At 40.4% G+C, this 22,942-nt stretch overlaps 1 protein-coding gene across 1 annotated transcript in view; it reads right to left on the bottom strand.

The window, feature by feature from the left end:
• The window catches only part of itgav (integrin, alpha V), a 142,726-nt gene that overhangs the window by 15,577 nt on the left and 104,207 nt on the right, over positions 1 to 22,942 (bottom strand). The window contains exons 18-24 of the mRNA XM_041200169.1: positions 22,634 to 22,771; positions 21,661 to 21,728; positions 21,351 to 21,498; positions 19,126 to 19,218; positions 10,391 to 10,470; positions 5,073 to 5,153; positions 615 to 714 (exon numbers count right to left, since the gene is read on the bottom strand). Of these exons, the coding sequence (XP_041056103.1) occupies positions 615 to 714; positions 5,073 to 5,153; positions 10,391 to 10,470; positions 19,126 to 19,218; positions 21,351 to 21,498; positions 21,661 to 21,728; positions 22,634 to 22,771 (708 nt within the window). The remainder of the gene's footprint in view (positions 1 to 614; positions 715 to 5,072; positions 5,154 to 10,390; positions 10,471 to 19,125; positions 19,219 to 21,350; positions 21,499 to 21,660; positions 21,729 to 22,633; positions 22,772 to 22,942) is intronic.

Raw genomic sequence — 22,942 nt, 5'->3', positions numbered from 1 at the left:
ATATATCTATATTTATATCTACCTATATCAGCTGGGCCATCCAGCTCCTAACAATTATTTGCTTAAATACATTTCTCCTAGCCTCTTCCATTAAGACAGCAACCCACAACCATCTTCTCAGGCCAATTAGAGGTGGGAAATACTGAATTTGCCAGCGGCTCCCATCTCCCAAGAACTAATTTGAAAAACTGCACTTAAAGAATACCAATTAATCCTGTGGAATGTTATCCTGTGCACTGCATCCAAATGGTCACAGGTTTTAACTCATAGGAAACCTGTTCAGTTTACTGTCTTTTGTGTTTTGAAAGTTAAGTTGGAAGAAAGCCCAAACTGCATCATTAACATTTAACTCCAAGAACGAAGACTTTTCAAATTTCTAACCTATTCTATACAAAATATTCTATGCTGTAATTCTGAATATGACAAATCATAATGATGAATACAATATTAAATACAGAAACATAAACATATTTTACTTGTTGTACTATGTTACAAATTCCAAGAATCACAAAGTTATGATTTCAGTTTTAGAAAGGACAAGGCAGTTCAGGTAGCAATGCAATGCCCAAGAACAGACAGAAGACAAGTATTCAAAAAGGTCAATCAGTACAAACCTCATACACATGTATGACCAGTGGACCCACTTCCTCTTCACTCTCAGGGTTTGCCTTCCAGTTTGCAATAGGTAAAAACAACTGATCAGGAGAAGAGACACTAGCAAAATAATTTTAAAAACAAAATCAGTCCAGGACCTGGCAACACAAAAAAAACCACACAAATTGGAAAAGAATATAGCACTGAGTGCCATGATCTGCAATCTTTTGGGAGGAGATCGGATCCTTTTCCCCACTGCTGTGATACAGTATTATCAATACAACACTATTTTTGTTTGGAGCATCAGCGGTTAGATCTGAAAGGGAACTTTTATATTTTGCAACAAAATAACAAAATTGCAAATTAAAGAAGCGATTGTATTTAACTAGCTTTAGCTAGAACCACATTTTGTATGCATACTTCAAAGAAATCCTTACAGTCAAACAAGAAAATAGGGACATTCGTTTTTAATTCATGCAGATTTTTGTAAAAAAAAAAGTACTGGCGTTGAGATGGAATTGATTATTCATCAATTAGTAAACTGAAGAGTCAGTGAGGGGGAAAACAAAGCTCCTTTTGAAAGCTGGGGGACTGGTCAGCAAATTACGATATATACAGTTCAACAGAAATGACCATTCTTACTGAATACTGAGCCATTAGAGGTTTGGAGTGACCCTGTCTTGGGGAAATGTGTGAAGGAAATCACAATTTTCGGACATTTATTACTTTGTATCACAAGATGCAATGTCTGATAACTCTTCAGTTTAATTATTTCAAAGAAATGACTTTAACTTGGGAGAACAAAAACAGAATTACCTGGAAAAACTCAGCAGGTCTGGCAGCATCGGCGGAGAAGAAAAGAGTTGACGTTTCGAGTCCTCATGACCCTTCGACAGAACTTGAGTAACTTGGGAGAAGTCTGGTGACATAATTCACAGTTCTAGGTGCTAAGCTTTAGTTCTGGTGGTAGCACCCACAATTCATGACCAAATTGGATTGTGCACCATCCATATCTGACATTTCATCTTAAATGTCCACTATGAAACAAATTTTGCCCTTTCATTTAAAACCCTGTTGCTCATTAGGATCTAAACATCTATTCTAACAAGCATTATCAGCCCTCTTATGAAATGATTTTTTTTTTCACTACACTGTTTCCAGTATTCTTGAATGTTGTTAGCATTTGTACATTAGGCCGTCTGCAAATAAGTTTAATCATGTAACCGTGTACACACTGGGTCTCGCAACATTATTTTCTGTCTTTGGAAGTGACAGAAGATCATGATGAGCAAATAATGTATCTTCCAGTGACAAAAACAAAAATAACTGGAAAAACTCAGCAGGTCTGGCAGCATCTGTGGAAAGGAAGACAGAGTTAACGTTTTGAGTCCGTATGACTCTTCATCAGAACTAAAGAAAAATAGAAATGAGGTGAAATATAAGCTGTTAAGCGGGGTGGGACAGGTGGAGCTCGATAGAGGGCAAGTGATAGGTGGAGGCAAAGTAGAGATTGCCAAAGATGTCATAGACAAAAGGACAAAGGGTGTTGACGGTGGTGATATTAGCTAAAGGATGTGCTAATGGGGACATAAAGGGTGGAAAACAGGACGAGCAAGTGACAGGTGGCCTTAGTGGGGTGGGGGAAGGGATTGAAATAAGCTAAAAGGTGGAGATAAAACAATGGATGGAAATAAATTTAAAAAATTATTAATTTTGCTTCCAATTTCCACCCCTCTATCATTTTCACATGGTCCATCATTGACACTTCCCTTCCCTTTCTTGACGTCTCTGTCTCAATTTCTGGTGATAAGACTGTCCCCCAATATCCATTACAAGCCTACCGACTCCCACAGCTACCTCAACGAGAGCTCCTCACACCCTGCTTCCTGTAAGGACTCCATCCCAAATTCTCTCAGTGCCTTTGCCTCCGGTGCATCTGTTCTGATGATGCCACTTTCCAAAACAGTTCCTCTGACATGTCTTCCTTCTTCCTTAACCGAGGTTTCCCACGATGGTTGACAGAGTCCTCAATCATGTTCGGCCCATCTCCCGCGCATCCACCCTCACTTTCCTCTCCCTCCCAGAACCATGATAGGGTCCCTCTTGTCCTCACTTATCACCCCACCAGCTTCCGCATTCAAAGAATCATCCTCCACCATTTCTGCCAACTCCAGCATGATGCCACCACCAAACACATCTTCCCTTCACCCCCATCGGCATTCTGTAGGGACCATTCCCTCTGGGACACCCTGGTCCACTACTCCATTAGCTCCTACACCTCAACCCCCTCCCACAGCACCTTCCCACGCAACCGCAGAAGGTGCAACAACTGCCCCTTTACTTCCCCCCCTCCTCACCGTCCAAGGGCCCAAACACTCCTTCCAAGTGAAGCAGCACTTTACTTGGACTTCCCTCAATTTAGTCTGCTGCATTCGCTGCTCCCAATGCGGTTTCCTCTACACTGGAGAGACCAAATGCAGACTGGGTGACCGCTTTGCAGAACACCTTCAGTCTGTCCACAAGCATGACCCAGGCCTCCCTGTCGCTTGCCATTTCAACACACCACCATGCTCTCATGCCCACGTCTGTCCTTGGCCTGCTGCAACATTCCAGTGAAACTCAACACAAACTGGAGGAAAGCACCTCATCTTCCGATTAGGCACTTTACAGCCTTCCAGACTTAACATTCAGTTCTACAGCTTCAGATCATGAAATCTCTCCTCCATCCCCACCTTTTCCGATCCCCCTTTTTTCTAGTAATTTATATATTTTTAAAAATGTATTTTTCTTTTCCCACTTATTTCTATTATTATTTTTAAATTTATTTCCATCCATAGTTTTATCTCCACCTTTTAGCCTATTTTGATCCCTTCCCCCTACCCCATCCCCACTAGGGCCATCTGTCACTTGCTCGTCTTGCTTTCCACCGTTTATGTCACCATTAGCACATCCTTTAACTAATATCACCACCGTCAACACCCCTTTGTCCTTTTGTCTATGACATCTTTGGCAATCTCTTCTTTGCCTCCACCTATCACTGGCCCTCTATTGAGCTCCACCTGTCCCATCTCCCTCTAACAGCTTATATTTCACCTAATTTATATTTTTCTTCAGTTCTGATGAAGAGTCATACGGACTTGAAACATTAACTCTGTCTTCCTTTCCACAGATTTCCAGCATCCACAGTATCTTCCAGTGAGTTGTATACCATAATTGATTGTTAAATCTTGGCTTGTTAATCAATGGTATGTCTAAGGGCACAAGTTTGATTAATAATGAACTATGTGGGTAAAAGCAGAAGACACTCAGCCATCCATGAAATATTCTCCATTCCTCCATGGATAGAAAAGAAAGGAAAAGAAAAATAGATTGAAGTGTATAACTGGCATCCATCTGTCTTAGGAGACGATGGACTGTACTCAGGATGTACATTACCTCTGTAATGAACTTAGTTTGTTGTGGCTGTCCCTTCTGCAGCTGGTACAGATGAGCTCCAAGCACCCTTTGGAGCAAGTAGGCTTTGGCAGGACAGCACCTAACTACGACTGTGGGCTGCCCAGCTTGAGGAGGCAGTAGCTATCCAATGAGACACAATGATCTCTCTCATCATCGGAGTAACCCCTAGCACTTGTCCTCTACACATCAACTGAGAGCTTATAACTAACAACTGTTTCTTCCTGTTTTGTGCCGATGTAAACCACAAAGCTGGAATGTCCCCTCCAGGACACAAGCCTGGACAAATCATATAGCACTGTCCAAAGAAAAGGATGAGATCTGTACTGTTTGGTACCAACTCTGCTGCAGGAATTGCCAGAAAGCTGCCTGATACCTATGGGATTCCACTCCAGATTTTCTGTCAGGGTTTACTCCCTTAGCCTCCTTCTCTCTAGATGCACCCACAAGGCAATGGGGCTATTTATCCATAGCTGGGGGTGTGGTCCATGGGCATCAGGATATAACCACAGTGAGTCTATATGCACGCATCAGGGGGCCAGGCCTTCTCTGAGCCCCTTGTGGTTTATAGGGAGGCACTACATAGGGCTAATAAAGAGGCTACATGTTGATGAGAGAGGTTTACTCGCTTGGCTCTCTTTTCACAATAGTTATCCGGCTAGCCAGTGGTGAGAGCTGGAAGCAAGCGGGAAGCAAACAGACTAGCCACTACACACCACTCCCTACACTAACACTTGATGCACTGCATCAACTGGAGACACATGGTAGGCAGGTGTATATAACAGGCAGCTTATTCACCATCATGCATTTTCGCATTCTTACTGCAGCTTAATTTTACGATCTGTGCTTAAGGAAGCTACTATCTAGCTTCTTCCAAAGTGGTTTCATTATTGCATAAACCTTTATTAATTCTCTATGAATTATTTCACTGATCATTTACTCCCAAACTTTGAAAATGACTTTGAATCGAACTTTACAGCATTCTAAATGCACTTTGTGTCAGTGTTTGAATTTTCAGTACTCACCCTCGGATATCCACTTGAGCTAGGACAGTAATGTCAACTGTGTAAGAAACCACTTCACTTGTTGCATTGTGTTTGTTGGAACTGGAAATTAAATGCACAAAAATAGTGATAAGCTACAGGAAGCACTAAACAGTCCAAGTCAGAGCATCTACCACCACTGTGAGATGTTTTTGAGACTTTTGTGGGAAGTTAGGAACAGTAGTAGGCCATTCAGCTCATCAAGCCTATTCTGTCATTTAATTAGAACCATATCAATTGATGCCCTTACCTAACAAAAATTTACATCAATTTTGAAAATGTCAATTGACCCAGTTTTCATGGTCTTGTGGATAAGCAAGTTCTAGATTTTCACTAGCCTTTGTATGAAAAAGCGGATCCTGATTTCATTCCTTAACGGCCCAGCTCTAATTTTAAGGTTGTTCTGAATTTCCCCCACCAGGAGGAAATAGTTTCTCTCCATCTACCCAATCGAATCTCTTAATAAATTTTAAATACCCCAATTAACTGACCTGTCTACTTCCTAAACTTGAAGGAAGTCAAGCCAAGTTTATTCAACTAGGTGGCATAATTTAACCCTTTAGGCCCGGATACAACTTTGTACCCCTTCCAAGTCAATATATCTTTCAAAAGTTCTATGTCCAAAACTGAATGCAGCATTCCAGATGAGGTCTGACGAAGACTCTCTATGACTGAAACATCATTCTCTCCTCCATTTTACAAATCCCTTCAGATAAAAGGGCAACATTCCATCAGTCATTCTGATTAATATTTGGACTCCTTTATTAGCTTTTAATGATCTGTACATGTGGACAACTCTGATCTATCACCATAATGAAAATATTCCAAATTCTCTTTTTCAGATCCAAAGTGATGACCTTACATTTCCCCAATTTGTACTCCAAATACAATAGTTCTGCCCACTCACTTAGTCTACATCCCTTTGTAACTTCCTTCACCCACCCCCACAACTTAGTGCATCTCCTAACTTAGTGGCATCTGCAAACTTGGATATACAACTCTGTTCCTTTATCCAGGTCAGCAATATAAAGTTGAAGCAGCAGGACAGCCCCCTGGAGAACACAACTCATCACATCATGCCAATCAGATAATGAATCTTTGATCCATATTCTATCTCCAAAACAATTCTATACATTCTCATTTTTGTCATAATCCTTTATGCAAAATCTCATCAAATGCCTTCTAGGTTTATACAGACACCAACTAAAGACTCCCCCTTACCCCCATCCACCTTGCTGATGAGCTCTTCAAAAGTAAATCAGGTAAATTATTCAGACATAGTCATTATGGACTTGTGAAGGGTAGACTATCTGCTCGCCTTACCCTTGCCCAAATACTGAATCACTGTCTCTTCGGCTAGATTACAGTAACTTCCCCAACTAATATAAAATTTACAGGTCTGTAGTTTTTGTTTGTCCATTCCTCCCCTCTTAAATAGTTTGCTATTTTCCACACCAGAAAACTTGTGACTGATATAGTTGCAATTACCTCACTTTTTTCTTTTAATACCCTGAGCGGAAACCATCTGGTCCTGGGAATTTATGTCTTAAACCCCTTTATTTTCAACATGACAATTTATTTTAAGAACTTATATTAAATCCATTAAGGTTCTCTCCTTTAAGTTCCCTTGTAACATTGGCATATTTGGTCCTCCACTGTATAGATGGATACAAAGTATCCATTAGCAAGTTATAATTTTCTTATTGTCCATTATAGTTTCATTCACATTTGTTTTTAATGAATCCACATTCCCCATTATAACTTTTACCTTGAAAATGTTTATAAAAGCTTTACTATTAGCTTTGATATCAGTTCAAGTTTTTTCATATTCTCTTGATACACCTCTTTTTGGTATCCCTTTGGTGATTCTCATAGCAATCCCAGTCTGCTTGATTTCCACTTTTTGCTGCCTTTGTGAGAGCCTTTTCTCTTAGCTTGTCTCATACCTCATTTCTTGACCATGGCTGCTTAACTAGCCAAGGAAAGCCTTTGCTTTTACTGATATGTAAAGGCTGTGTGTGATAACAAATACTTCTTTGAATATTTTTCACTGTTGGTCTGTAGTTTTACCCATTAACAATTCAGCTCAGTTTTATGTGATCCCTTTATTTCTTTTTAGTTCTGATGAAAGGTCATTGACTGAAATGTTAACTTGTGTTTCTCTCTCCACAGATGCTGCTAGGCCTGAGTATTTCCAGCATTTCTGTTTTGATTTCAGATTATCAGTAACTGCAGTACTTTGATTTTGTTTTCAATTTATTTCTTATCCTTTTGAAGATAACCTTAAATATAAAACTCAATGTCAATTTCAAGCATACTACAGTTGTTTTACCTAAGTGTTGGTATTCTTCCTCTTTGATTTGAGACAATATCTCCCTTTTGTTCTTGTGAGAATCACTCACTAACTGCTCAGCCTACTTTTACTCTCAGGTCCACTAATTCAGAGTCAATGGTTCTGATATTCACTGAGGTGGGGCTTCGGAGCCAGGGGGAGGGGGAGATGAGTTATGGCCAAGAAAGTTGGAAGTCTGCATTCTCCCCAAACACTGGAGTTTTCACTCAATGGCATACGTGTTTTCATGTTAAAAAAAACTGGTTTCCCCGCCCAGAAGCCAGTCTGATTGACAGGCTTAGCTGCTTGTGAGATTTGTTAGTGGTTGACTCAAAAAAAGGTCAGTAAGGGGGCAGAAATTGCAGGGGAGATAAGGAGGTGAGGGGTTGGTGATCACGCAGGGTGTGTTTTTCCAGGTAAGTTTGTTGGGCCTGGGAGAAATGCTCCTATTCCTTTTGTTCTTTTATAGAGTTAGCTTGAGGATCCGGCCCTCTTCACCTCTTTGCACCAGTCAAGTTTCCAGAGGTCTGAGAAATACAGCCCGTGATTAAAAATTAAAACATTCTTAGAAATGTTGCGTGGCCTCCTTAGATCGTTTCAATAATTGACCTGCTTCCTGAAAGCAGATTGGTTGCCCACCTCTTGTCTTATCTCCATCAGAAACAGAACAGGGTGCGTTCAAGGAGACATGACTTTGTGTTTTAACACTTTAACCTCCTTCAGGAACCAAACCCCCATGCCTCTTCAGTTGAGACAATGGAATGTGGACTCTTCAAGCTCAGGCAATAAAATCACTGCATTCCAAAAATTACTTTGCGTGACGTTCATGAGGCATTGCAACAACATGATCAAGTATTCATTTATTTTTTCCTTTCAATAGGATGTATACCAGAAGTAAGATTTAACATGCAATTTCCATTCAGTCCAACCAGCCCATGTCCACAATAGCCCTATCCTTATGTGTTTGCCCTGTTTCCATATACATCCATTTTCTTATCTTTCAACCATCTATCTAACCTATTCTTAAATGTTGACCGGTCTCTGCTTCGAAGACTAACTCTGCAAGTGCATTCCTCAGCCTCACCAACAACAAAAACTTGCATTTATGTAGTGCCATTAATGAAGTAAAACACCCCAGGGGATTCACAGGAGCTTCATTAAACAAAATTTGACATCTATACACCTAAGGACACATGACCAAAAGCTGAGTCCGAGAGGTAGGTTTTAAGGAGCATTTTAAAGGAGGCACAGAGATGGAAAGGTTTAAAGAGGCAATTCCAGAGCAGTGTCTCAGCAGCTGAAGGCCTGCCTGCCAGTGGTGGATCAATTAAAATTGCAAGTGTACAAGAAACCAGAATTGGAGGAGTGCAGATATCTCGGAATGTTGTAGGGTTGGAGGAGCTTACTGAAATAGAAAGGGACAATACTGGGGAGACATTTAAAAACAAGGATGGGAATTATAATATTAAGGCATCGTTCAACCAGGAGCCAACATGAGTCAGTGAGCACAGGGTTGATGGATGAGCAGGATTTGTTTCAAGTTAGGATACAGGCAGAGTTTTGGACCACGTTAGGTTTATGGAGGGTGGAAGATGGGAGGCTGGCCAGGAGAGCATTGGAATAGTCAAGTCTAGGGGCTTGATTTTAACCCGCGGTTGGGAACCTGCACCCATCTCTGAATCATTTCTGGGTCCTGACCCTGAACTGTGCCTGTGTCGCTGAAAGCCAGTAACTGGGCAGGAAGGAAGCTCAGCACCCAATCAGTAAAGCCAAGCAGTGCAAGAGGTGACAACAAGCTCTAGACTGCAATGCTCAAAGGCAGATGGCATCCATGACAGGGCTTGCCGTTGCCTTGCAGAATGGAACAGGCAGGCAGATCAGAGGGCCAGGAACTTCATGTGCATGCAAGTGATTAGTTGGAAGGAACTTGACCTGCCTCTGTTTGAATGACCCTATCTTTCCATTACTTGTATTCATCAGTCGCATCAACTAATGGTTCCCCGCATTGCTCCTCCCCTTCAGCCCCTCAAGCCTGCTCCGCCATTCAACTAAATCATGACTGATCATCTACTTCAACCCCATTTTCCTGCAGTATCCCCATATTCCTTGGTGTCTTTAATGTGTAGAAATCTATCAATCTCTGTCTTGAGCATACTCAATGACTGAGCATCCACAACTCTCTGGGGTAGAAAATTGCAAAGATTCGCCACTGTCTTGTGAAAAGAATTCCTCCTCATCTCACCAAATGTACCAGACTGTTCACTTTGAAAATCATCCTCTGGAACTCCCCAGCCCACTAACAGGCTCTTCAATGAGGTTAATGGGTCGTTAATTGGAGGTGAGCGAGTTGTTGACCCCTGGTGACTTGTTTTAGAGACATCAGAAGACTGACATGCCATCTAGGAACGTCATTTTCAAAGCACATCTATACCGAGCCTCACCCCCAAGGGCATTTGAAGATTAAGCTGCAGGTGTGACAAAGGCATGGATGAGGGCTTCCGCTGCAGATAAGCTGAGGCATGGGCGGAGTTAGGTGATATTAGGGAGGTGGATGCAGGCAGTTTCAATGATGGCGGGGTTGAGATCAGAAGCTCATCTTGGGGCCAAACATGGCAATGAGCTTGCAAACAAACAGTCTGATTCAGCCAGGAGAGGGATGGAATTGGTATGTAAAATTAACCCACTGTGTAAAATGGAAATTTAGTTTACTCCCAGCTTTAACTCCCTTTCTGCACTAGAAATCAGTTTAAGGGTTGTTGAGAAACATGCAAAGTAATTAAGACACCCATGGAACAATGTGGAGACAAAATGCTGGTGCAATAGTTGCTTCACAGTGCACTCATCTTATCCTGAGTAACAGAAGGAAACAATTAAGGTGTGGACCTCATTAATCTGCTCATAACCTATAATGTTTAGCAAATTCAATAATAAACAAGATCCATAATAGTTGGTAAAGACAGAAACCTACCTTCGAATTTGCAGGTCAAAGGTAACAGCTGCTTCAGCCTCTTGTAGCTCACGCACACTGAATCGGAGACCAGCCCAGAGCTAAGGAATAAAAATTAATTTCAAATCCTTCAACTCTGCAATAAAGCACATTGAGCTCTGGACTCTCCTGCTAGTTCGCCAATAAATGGGCTGGGGAGTCGTTCAAGGACATGTTCTTCCATGTCCTTGCTTCTCCCCCCCTCCTGAGGGAAAGTAAGATAGCCTAAAATGTATCAGGCCATTGGCAAACAGGCACACAAAAATAGTGAAACAAAGGAATCACTGCCTCTGCCAGAGTTCACTATCAATTTTTAGTTTAAGTCCTGAACTCAAATTAGATCTGGCATCCTTGTTCAAAGGCCGGCAGAGAGGGCCTCATTCTGCAGAGTACTGTCACAGCCTGATTCAGGCAGTCAAATCTGGGGAGCATTCTGATCAAAACTATTAAGCTATTTTATTCAACAACCACTTATATTTATAGAACGCCTTTAACATAATAAAACATTGCAAGATGCTTCGCAGGAGCATCATGAAACAAAATATGACACCAAGCCACGAAAGGAGATATTAGGTCAGGCGAGACAAAATATTGGTGCGGTAGTTGCTTCATGCCGCATCTGACTATCCTTATTGCCAGTGACGAAAGGAAACAATTAAGGTGTGGATCTCATTAGAATATCTTGGTCAAAGATGTAGGTTTTAAGAAATATCTTGAGGGAGGAAAGTGAGGTAGAGAAGCAGTGAGATGTAAGGAGGGTATTCCAGAGCTTGTGGCCTAAGCAACTGAAGGCAAGGCCACCAATGGTGAAGCAATTAAAATTGGAAATGCATAAGAGACCAGGATTAGAGGAGCACTGATATCTTGAAGGGTTGTGGAGCTGGAGGAGATTACAGAGATAGGAAGAGGCAAAATCATGGAGGGTGTTGAAAATAAGGGTGAGAATGTCAAAATCAAGATGTTGTTTGATTGGGAGCTAATGTAGGTCTGCAAGCACAGGGGTGATGGGTGAACGGGACTTGGTACAAGTTAAGACATGGATGGCAGAGTTTTGGATGACCTCAAGTTCGCAGAGGATAAAATGTGGGAGACCTGCCAGAAGTGCAATAGTCAAGTCTAGAGGTAACAAAGGTATGAATGAGGGTTTTAGCAGCAGGTGAGCTGAGACAGGGGCGAAGTCAGGCGATATTGTGGAGGTGGAAATAGTGGTCTTACTGAAAGCATGAATAGGAGGTCAGAAGCTCATCCTGGGGTCAAATGTGACATCAACATTGCAAAAAGACAATCATAACTTTAGACTATTGTCGGGGGGAGGATGGAGTTGGTAGTTAAGAAACAGAGTTTGGAGCTGGGACTGAAACCAATGGCTTCAATCTTCCAAATATTTAATCAGAGGAAATTTCTGTTCATTCAGTACTGTATTTCAGATAAACTGTTTGTTCTATTGTTATATTATTCCAAAATGATTTAGGGACTATATGTTCATATGTATGCATACAAAGTATCCAGAGTGACACATCACCCACTACTGCACTAGTCTGTGTATCAAACGTGTCAATCTGCAGCACATTGAGATCTGTGAAATACATTTGAAAAAAAGCTTCAGTATTGTGTCTAAAAACATGATTATTTCAAAATCTGGCAACATCAGGGCATAACATGACAGCAGTACAAACATTTAAACAGATTTAATGTTGAATTAGATTGAGAAAAATCAAACTGAATTAGTGCCAGAGAGAGAGAGAGAGAGAGAGAAAGAGAAATTGAGCGAATCGTTCCAAAAATGAAATGAACACAGCACCAGCCCATTATGAATTGGGAGGCTGATGTTATCGTAGAGGCACTTGAGAAGTTAAAACAAAAGGGCAGATTGGCATTCAGTATTTTCTAAAAGACACTAGAAGGGTCAGAAAAAGGGTTAAACTTGTTTAATAGCTAGGAAATAAGAACGACAGTAAACTCAGACAAAATTTATCAGAAATTCAGCACACATCTCCAGCTAAAGTCAAATTATCCACTAATATGAATTGCAAAGCCCAAGACAAGAAGCAGGTGAACCTGTTGACAATTTCTTAACAAGATTGAGAAACAAAGCCAGCAAATGTAAATTCAAGGAAACAGATGCAAGGCTGGTAGATCAGCTCATCTGGGGCTCTGCACACTCTGAAGAACAAAAAGATCTGATTGGAAAGAACAAGCAACAAGCTTATAATATTGCAGGTTGTAAACACTGCAAGAGCACATGAAGTCACCAGTGGACATTTGAAGATGCTGACTACCCAATTGGCTAGCCTGTAGTTAAGTCAAGGGAAAGGCAGCATAGTTGATGCAGTGAAACAGCAACAAATGAATGCACGCCTGACAGAGAGAAAGTTGTGCAAGAACGACCAGAGGAGTTTACAGAATGAAATGCCCCACATAAGGATCAAACTGCAGAGCTTGTGGAAAATCGAATCACTGAGAAATAATGTGCAGACTAAAGAAACAAAATGGTAATCTTTTTGGGAGCTACCATCGGCAGGGCATCAGGGCAAATAAGAAGGAAAAGAAACCAAAAACGTACATGTCTTGGAAGGCGACAATGAGTTTGAGGACACAATAGACATAGAAACTGCACAACTGCATGAAATGTCTGGATGCGATAGTTCCCAGAGAAAGAAATCCACACTACCATTCAGGTCAGGAAGAGGGTTAAAAATAAGCCCTCAACCTAAATCTAAAGCTGAAGCTTAATATTGGAGCATAGAGTAACATCATCCTGCTCAGACTATACCAGAGGATCTTTCCTGAACTTGGAAAGAAAATAGTTAGCCAAAGAAAGATGCTCTGAAACTGAACAATGTCGTGCTGATGGCATATGGTGGTGCTAATATTCGACAGATCGGAGCAACCCAAATGAGTAGGACACACAAAGGAAAAGGCATTATCTGTATGTTCTACATCACTAAAACAGATGGTCCTGCTAACCTGGGGTTGCGCAGTTGAAGAGACTTAGCTGCTCTCAGCAAAGCATTCAATGAAGGAGGCGTCACTGAGGGTTAAAGGTAATATACACATTGAAAAAATGCTCTCCAATCAGAAGCAAGAAAGATTTGGTCCAAATGTATCCAGAGTGTTTTGATGAGACCGCTGGATCCTTTGAAAGTTATCACATCACTAATGATCCAGAGAAGAAACTAGTGAATCATCCCTTGCGTAAAGGAACAATAAAACCAAAAGGAAAGCTCGAAAGAGCTCCAATAGAAGAAAGAAAAGGTAATCACGACAGTCACAGGGCCTACAGATTGGGTAAATTCCTTTAGGGTGAGAGAGAGTAGACAAATGGATGGCTGCAAATTTGCCTGGATCCCAAAGATCTTAATCAAGCAATGAAGAGGAATCACTACACTATTCCAACATTGGAAGAGATCACACTAGCACTTGGATTAGCAAATGTTTTCAGCATGCCAGAGAAGGTTACTGTAATATGAAGCTTGACAAGGAATCTTCACTGTTGACAACATTCAACACACCCTTTGGATGATACAAACTCCTGCGTCTATCTTTTGGCCTTAAAAGTGAGCCAGGATGTGTTCCAGCAGAAAGTAGATGTGACAAACAGAGGATGTTAAAGGAGCAGTCCGCATAGCTGGAGATATCCAGATTTTTGTATTGATGAAAATGGATCATGATTACCATCTACATGAAGCCATGGAGAGAATTAGGAAAGCTGGGATCAAGCTAATCACATTGTGAAGATGACAGAATGTCAGTTCTTTGGAATGATGTATACACCTGATGTAGTCAAACCGAGTCCTGAAAGAGTCAGTTATCTGAAATGGAAGCTCCAACAGATAAGGAAGAACTGAGAATTTTCCTTTGTTTGATAAAGTACATGAGTTCTTTCATACCTCACATGACAGAACACACGAGAGGAGTTTCAATAAACTCAGGGAAGTAGTATGGAGACGACAAGCCTGTCCTTTTACAACAGAGAGAAACCTGTCATTCTGCAAATAAATACTTCTACAAAAGGACGAAGAACAGTCATGGTACAAGACTGAAAACAGATGGCATTCACACCAAAAGCGTTAATATCAGCTGAGACCAGGTATGCCAACACAGAAAGAAAGAGAGCTTTGACAGTGAGTGTGGTTGTGAGAAATTTCATACACATCTTCATGGGAGAAAATTCATATTGAAGAGTGATTATTGTCCACTGGAACAGATCTACAAGACAAATCTGTGTAAATCACCAACAAGACTGTAGAGGTTATTTTTAACTCTTCAGAGTTACAATTTCACTTTGAAATACAAGCCAGGAAGAAAAATGGTGCTAGCTGATGCCTCATCTTGGTTGTCAGCACTAGAGAATCACAAGATAAAAGACCTAGGTATAAAGATCCTTCACCTACTCACCATAACATCACCAAAACTGAGTCAAATTAGAGTTAAGACCAGAAAAGCCAGTTAATGATGCTCCTCAGCAAGTGGTCCATGGATGTCCTGATATTATGCAGCAAACACAGCTAGCAATATGACAGCATTGGATTCCTATCAGAGAAGACATCTCACTGGAAAATGGTGTTTTTTGGCTGGATCCAGAATCATCCCACCCAGAAAGGGGAAAAAGACCTTCTTCAGAAGATATATGAAGGCCTCAAGGGAGTAGAGTAGTGTAAGCTCAGAGCCAGGTCAGCTGCATAGTGGATAGACATCTATAAAGACATTGAAACAATGCTATGTACATGCAGTGTAATCTAGAAGTATAGGAACACACAACAAAAAGAGATGATAACCATTGAAATGCCTCCCAGACCATTGGCATTTGGTGGATGCTGATTTATTCATACACAATCAAGAATGGCATCTCATAGTAGCATACTATTACTCAAAGTTCCCTTTTATTTGAAAGGTGAAAGATTTGAAAGTGACAACAATCATTTGAGCAGTACAAGTTCTCTTTGCTGAGCAAAGGATTCCTGAAAGAGTGATATGTGACAATGGAAACTAACTCATCTCCAGAGAATTAAAGGAATTGACTAAACAGTATATGTTCAACAGCACCTCATCACCACGTTACCCAAGGGGACACAGGTTTATAGAAAGATAAGTCCAAATGGTCAAGACCACCCTCATGAAGTGCCAAGGGACAAAGGAAGACCCAAAACTTGTCTTATTGTCACTCTGAGCTATGCCTCTTAAGGCTGACAAGAAATTATCTGCAGAGCCACTCAATGGCAGAAAATACAAAGACAACTTTGCCAAGCAAGATACCACCTCCAAATGTCCAGGAGGAAGTAAGACAACAATTCACTAATGTGCAGGTAGGAGGAAGTCAAAACTTCAACAAGCGTGCCAAATTCCTGCCTGAATTACTGAGGAGACCAATCATGAAAACATGGAACCCAGCAAAAGCTGTTCACAAGGCAGAGGCTCCAACTTCATACACCAGAAATTGAAAATGGTAAGCAAATGAGACAGAACAGAGTTCATATTTGACCTACACCTGAGCTGAAAAAGCAGAAAAAGTCATCAACAACACCAGCAACATCACAAACAAGAGGGACAACATCAGCAGCATCACCAACATGTGGAGCAATATCAAGAACAACTGACACATCATCAGCAGTAACACGCACAATCCTTACAACACCAGGCACATCACTTATGCAGTGTGCCAGCTCATCACTTACAGCAAAGGATGCCGAATGCGCAAGGTAGAAGCACAACATCCCCCCACCTAAGCAATGCTATGAATAAGGTTTGAGAGAAAATAAAACAGCTATTTTTCAGTTTAATTATAAAAGTAGATCATTAATTTTCTTTAGTTTAAATACAATTTAAAAAGTTAAGATTGGAACTGTTATATTGATATATAGATGCTTGTTATATTATTCCAATATGATTTAGGAAATGTATGTTCATGCATATTGTTACAGAGGTATGTAGATACCAAATATTAAATTTCAATTTTATTTACAGGACTCACATATAAAACTTTTAAAAAAAGGTAGTTTCAACTGTTAAAACAAGTACACTAACTTAATATGGCTGCCACAGGTCACTTGACCTGTTTGCAATTGCAAGTTGGTCAAGTTTCTGGAAGTTTCCAATGTGGATTAGAATTAGGGCATCCCAGTCAAACCTCCTGTGGAATTTCACACCTGCGGATGTCATAGATTACTTCAAAGATGGACTGAAATTTAATATGGCTACCACTATTTGCATCACTACAAAAGCCACATTCCATTCCATCAGGTAGAGAAAGAAGTTCTACAGAGATGATGGCTATGTTAGAGATGTTGATATGTTCTTTCTAGCTCATCACATAGAAGAATGGACCATTCAGAAGCGATGGCTTGGACATTAAAAAATTAATCACCTAGGCCATAACTCAATAGCGAAGGTCTATTCAGACATGAGCTTATCAATTACCTTCTGTGGAATACTCAATCATTATGGAGAGAGAGGTCTTGTGATCGAGATCACCATTTTGAAATGTATTTTATTGCTTGCTTTTGGGACAGTCCGAATAAGGAACATCTGAAAGCAGCACAAGGCTCCGTGCCCTTCTCTCTTTCTTCAACAAAAGCAAATTCTGTCTGCTTAATATCATACTGTGGACAACCAACAGAGAAGTTCTAAAGAAGACTTCAAATTCCAAAGCAGTGTTTCCAGGAAAAGACCAAAGACCACCATTTAAAGAACTGCCTCAGCCATTAACCGCCAAGGACTCATTTAGTGAACTATCGTTTTACTTGCTTTTTATCATTAAATCTATGTGGCCAAAAATTAACCTCCTCTACTTTGTAACTTGTAATTTTGCACATGCGCATGTGTGTGCGTGCGTGCGCGTGTGCGTGTGTATTGTGATGGCCTGCATGCTTAACTTTTCAAATGTTTTAATATCTTTACCTGGGTGAGTTTTCAGCACAATAAAAACTAATTCATTTCGTGTTTAACTCAAGAAAGCCTTGTAATCAGTAAAAGGTTAAGTATATACAGATTAAGTATTGGCACATTCATTCTTATAAATTTCAAAAAAACCTTGTTACAACTTGTTACGAGGAGTACGAAAAAATAGGGGAGTCCTTGCACCTGTCCTGACCTGGTCGTAACAGCATGTTTACACAAGTATCCAGAGTGCCACATCAATCACTACTGCACTACAGTGTATCAAATCAACAATGTTTCAGTCTGCAGCACAGACTGAGATGTGAAATATATTTAAAGAAAGCTCTAGCATTTTGTGTCTAAAAGTATGATTATTTCAAACTTCTGGGAACCACAAGACACAACATAATTTAACAACAGTGGGGAATTAGAGAGGTGGTGGTGAGATAGGATTCACATGTACACCTGGCTCTAACGTGTTTCGGATGATATCGCCTAGATGCAGATGAGAAGTAGGAAGAGGCTAACGTTAGATCCTTAGGGGATGTCAGAGGTAAAGGTGTAGGAACAGGAAGAACAACCATTGCAAGTGATTCTCTGGCTACAATTAGATAGATAAGAATGGAGCAGTTCCATGCAGCTGGACAATAGTGGAAAGATGTTGGAGGAAGATGATGGTATGGTCAACCTTGTCAAAATCATGAAGGGACCTATCACAGTCACATAGGATTTCACTTGTCACTTGGATAAGGGCTGTTTCGGTAGTGTGACAGAGCGGAAACCTGATTGATGGGATTCAAACACGGGAGTTCCGGTAAAGATAGGAATGGATTTGGGAGACATCAACACATTTGAGCACTTCGGAGAGAAAAGGGAAGTTGAAGATGGAATGGTAGTTTGCAAGGATGGTGGGATCAAGTGTAGCTATTTTGAGGAGGGGTGATGGCAGCAGATCTCAAGGAAAGGAGGACAGCATGTGGAAAGAACCTTTTACAATCTTAGCCATCATGAAGGCTGAGTGGGACAGTTAGGTGATCAGCATTTGATTGGGTATTGGGTTGAGGGAACAGGAGGTGGGTATGATGAACAAGATGAGCTCAGAGAGGGCATCAGATAGAAAAGAAACTAGAGGAAGGTGAGAGCTCAGGGTTAGACTAGGGGGAGCATTAAAGGAATTTTGACCAGGGAGGTAAGAGGAAGAGAGAGACGAGGCAAAGACATCTGATTGGATGGTCTCGACCTTTGTGACAAGGAGTCCATGACTTCCTCGCACTTATTTTTGGATGTGTAGATCAAAAAGACAGGGGACAGGAGTTTATGATGATGATCTGCAGTAGAAAAACAAAGTCAGGGGTTAGTGTTGCATTCCAGAATGATCCTGGAAAATGAGCAGTTTTTGCAGGTGAGAGCTGGGCCTGATAGTGTTTGAACGGTCCGTCCAGATCTGATGGTGCATAGCTAAATGAGTTGTCCACCATATCCTTATAAGTCTGCATCCCTTGGACTTAAGGGAGTGGAAATGAGGGCTATACTGAGAGTAATAGTTTTACTGGGAGCATCAAAGATTGAGGTGAGGGTGAGGTTAAGCAAACCAGCAGTTGCAAATACAAGTGGCAATTGGAGAGTCAAAGGTTGGATAGTTGGGATTTTGAAAGTGCAATAAAAAGTGAATTGCAGGATAGATTTTTTCCGGAGACAAACACAGAAGGAGGTAGGGTTGGGGCATGGAAAGGGGATGTGGGTGATCAGTGATACAAGGAACTGTATCTGTAATTGATACGTTGGGGCTAGCAAGACCACTGAGTAATAATTCTTCCAAATATCAAGATTTGATTTCTTACATTTGTTCCAGCTTTCATAGGGTTTCCAAGGTCACAAACTACAGTCCGGGTTTCATTCTCTGCCATGTAAGCACAGGACAATCTAGTGAGGCTCTGAAAAACAAAGATATATCCACTGCTTTTAGCACCAATTGTAAATAAAGAGCTTACCCCCTAACATCTTTCTAAAATCTTAATTCCTGCTGTCTTATACAGAACTATATAATTGCTCAACCAGCTCAGCCAGTCAACCTGGTCCCACATCTCTACACATGTGCAGTCCAGGAGCTTGTTTTTATATAGAAGGAAATATACATTCTAGAATTTCAATTGTGATACTTTTAATTTTAATATTTTACAAGGTTAAACTAATTCATCATTTACAAATATAATAGTATTCAAATGTTAAATAAGTAAATAATCAAAATTGATTGAACAGATGTATTATTACTTCTACATTTAGCCCAATGGAATATATACCATTCAGCTACCTGTGATATTTCCATGTCTGACTTTTCTGGGTATATTTTGGTAGATCAATTCTCTCTTCGAATAACTTCTACATATCTATTAATATTTTTCACATGGAAATGTCTGCAAGGCACTTAACTTGTTCCAACTTAGCATTTGCTACCATTGTCAAATAACTAAATTTCGTAGTCATGCTTCCAATACCAACTTCAGTAAGGCCTCTATTTTTGTTATTAAATGCCATTGAAGCTGGAGTTGCACTTATTATACTTAATTTTTAATTGCATATTTCAATTTGATGACTTTGATTATTGAAAAGGCTGTAAGTAATATCAAGTTTATTTCTAGCACATTTTGAGCAGTCTATCATTTTCACAGTGCATTAGTAAAGGCAATTCAAAGAATATCTTGGTTTTATATTTCTTAATTGTCCCTTATAGGCCATTTATGTTTGAAGGCCCAAGTGGTGACTTTCAGCTTAGGGTTATTAGTGAAAAAAAGAAAATCTCAATAGGAATCCCCCTGATTTCCAGGTTTTAAATAATGTTTATTTTTTTGTTGTGTTTGTTTTTATTAATTTGTGGGATGGGCATCACATTTATTGCCTTGGAGAAGATGGGGGTGAGCTGCTTTCTTGAACCACTGCAGTCCATGTGCTGTAGGTACACCTACATTGCTGTTAGGGAGGCAGCTCCAGGGATTTTTACCCAGCTCCAGTGAAAGAAGGATGATATAGTTCCAAGTCAGGATGGCATGTGACTTGGAGGAGAGCTCAAAGATGGTGGTGTTCCAATGTACCTGCTGCCTTTTTCTTCTTGGTGATAGAGGTGTTATCGTAATAGATTAAGACCATAAGACATAGGAGCAGAAATTAGGCCATTCGGTCCATCGAGTCTGTTCCGCCATTCAATCATGGCTGATAAGTTTCTCAACCCCATTCTCCCGCCTTCTCCCCGTAACCTTTGATCCTCTTACCAATCAAGAACCTATCTATCTCGGTCTTAAATACAATTAAAATTACTACAATTTAAAATAATACCAATAATACATCTGTGCTTTCCAAATCAAATGCCAATACTGCCTGTCTAACATTTTGGTTATCTGTGGAACTATTTCATTAACTATACATATGGGGTGGAATTCATTCCAGATGACAGGGTTCTCGCCCACTGGTTGGACAGCCACGAGAACCTCACATTGTCGCCACTGAGGAAGGCCTGCCATACTAAGTACCTAAGGTCGGGTTTGCTTTTCGGGCTTCCTGGGGTGACAACTCACCCACTGGTGCTGGTTAATTACTAGCAGCAGCAGGATGAGGCCCTTAAGTGGTCATCAGTTGCCAACTTAAGGACCTCATTTAGCATCTGGGCTGGAAGGCCTTCCTGCCCTGGACTTAAATCGGGCAGAGGGAAGGTGGCAGGGTCCCTGCCCTGCCCCCTCCCTCCCCCCACCCACCTGACTTCAAATTTGCCGCTGGGGGAGGGAGGGGGCATTAAATACCACTCATAATGACAAACACATTTCTGATGAGTTAATCGACAGTGCAGATTATTTTAAAACCCCATAGTATTCTTTAAGCTTTCTAAAATTACTGTTTGAGTTATTTCTCTTTTTTATTGAGTCAAAATATGAGAAACTGTTCTGGAAGCTTATATTAATATTTATATAGGTGCGACAGTTTTGAATTTTGCTATGACACAAATTATAGTACTAGAATCCAGTGTTACCTCCACAAGGCACACAACTTTAATACGCAAAAGGTTCAAAATGCCTACTTTATTGTTGCGAACAACCCCAACATAATCTGCTTGCGGTGGTAACACAATGTAGAGTCCAGCTTCATAGGCTCCTTCACCTTCATTCTGTGCATTTATATTCAGGGTTAAGGGATTCTCATCACCAATGTACAGCTGCTTTCGATCGCTGAAGAGGAAATGAGTCATAGATGAGCACCATTTTTGAATTGAAAGCCTCAAGTATTATACAGCAACTTAAAATAGTTAGAAGTGTTTAAAAAATCTAATTAAAAGAATATTGCAATAACAGGATTACAGGAATGGCCTGTTGCAATCTATTTGAACACACCCTTGCACAGAGAGTTTAAGATCAGGTTTACAGATGTTGTCATCGCCACAATCCAGTAAAATGCGTACCTGAAAAAGGGAAAGAAAACACCAATTAAATAATCATCCACAAATGGAGCAGGTAGTTTGGTTAAATCATCCTTCAGCATCCAGGATACAACTTGACTTAGTTTGGAATAAATGGCATTATGAGAAAAATTTAATGTTATTTCCTGTGCTAAATAACACAGGTGAGAAGAGTTTCATAAGGAGCCACACAGCAATCTTCCATAGTCAGTGGAGAACGGAAACCTTTGCTTTGTAGCAATTACCGAGGCACACAAACAGCATTAAGGTGAACTGTCAGGAAAATGGTTTTATTTCAAGCTCCTGCACAGACTGTGTTTTGATCAAAACAAAGTCATGTACTGTGAGCAAATGGTTTTGCTATAGCAAAATGATTCTCCAGGATTGTTCAAAATATTGCATTTTGCATTTAAAAATTCTCAAAATGGGTCCAGAGGTACTGATGTGAAAAGCAAATAAAAAAGCTCCCATTACAGATCATACAGAGTTCCTATCTCAGGTATGTATCAGAGAGACAGGCGGATTGGGGAGGACATGGAGAAAGGAAAATGAAATAGCAATGAATTGAAACCTGGCGCTTCCCTTCCAGGATAGGATTAGTTTAATTGCAGTCAACCAGGCTGCTCTCGCACACCTCCTATAAAACCAAGTTGTTTACAATGATGCATGGGTCAATCAGGTTCCTTACCTGCTTTAATGGCCAGGGAATGGTCCATGGCCTGAGTATTTGGAGGGCTTTGGGGAAAAGGGACAGAGAGAAATAAATTGAAGAAAGGGTAAAAGTTAATTTTAGCAATATTTAGCACTTCAAAACCATTGGGTTAAAAAGCACATGCAAGAGAAAAAAAAAATCAAACATGCTGATAACTAGGCAAATTCATGGAGAGAGAAACGTGTAGGTTACTGACCTTTTCAGTGATATTATTTGGAGTAAATTTGTTGAGGATTGGTTGCAGTCCAGTCCTCTCTGTTGCAGTTTTTAAATCTAGGCTGTACTCCATGTAGATATCAATGGGAGCCAATTTGTCTCTGAACTCACTCTCATCCTATGAATTAATGGATAAACATTTCACTTTGTAAGTGTTATGTCCTTCAAACATAAATAAATTCCTACCAGCTAATAAATGATCAAATGTATCATATTACATACTCTTTGTACACTGAGCCATTTCAAATTTCAGAGGCTGAAGGTTTCAGTGTGTGAACATGACCATAAA

This window comes from Carcharodon carcharias, chromosome 12, assembly GCF_017639515.1.
Source record: "Carcharodon carcharias isolate sCarCar2 chromosome 12, sCarCar2.pri, whole genome shotgun sequence".
Classification (NCBI taxonomy): Eukaryota; Metazoa; Chordata; class Chondrichthyes; order Lamniformes; family Lamnidae; genus Carcharodon; species Carcharodon carcharias.
Note: the sequence above shows the minus strand (reverse complement) of the source record. Positions and strands in the feature narration are given on the sequence as shown.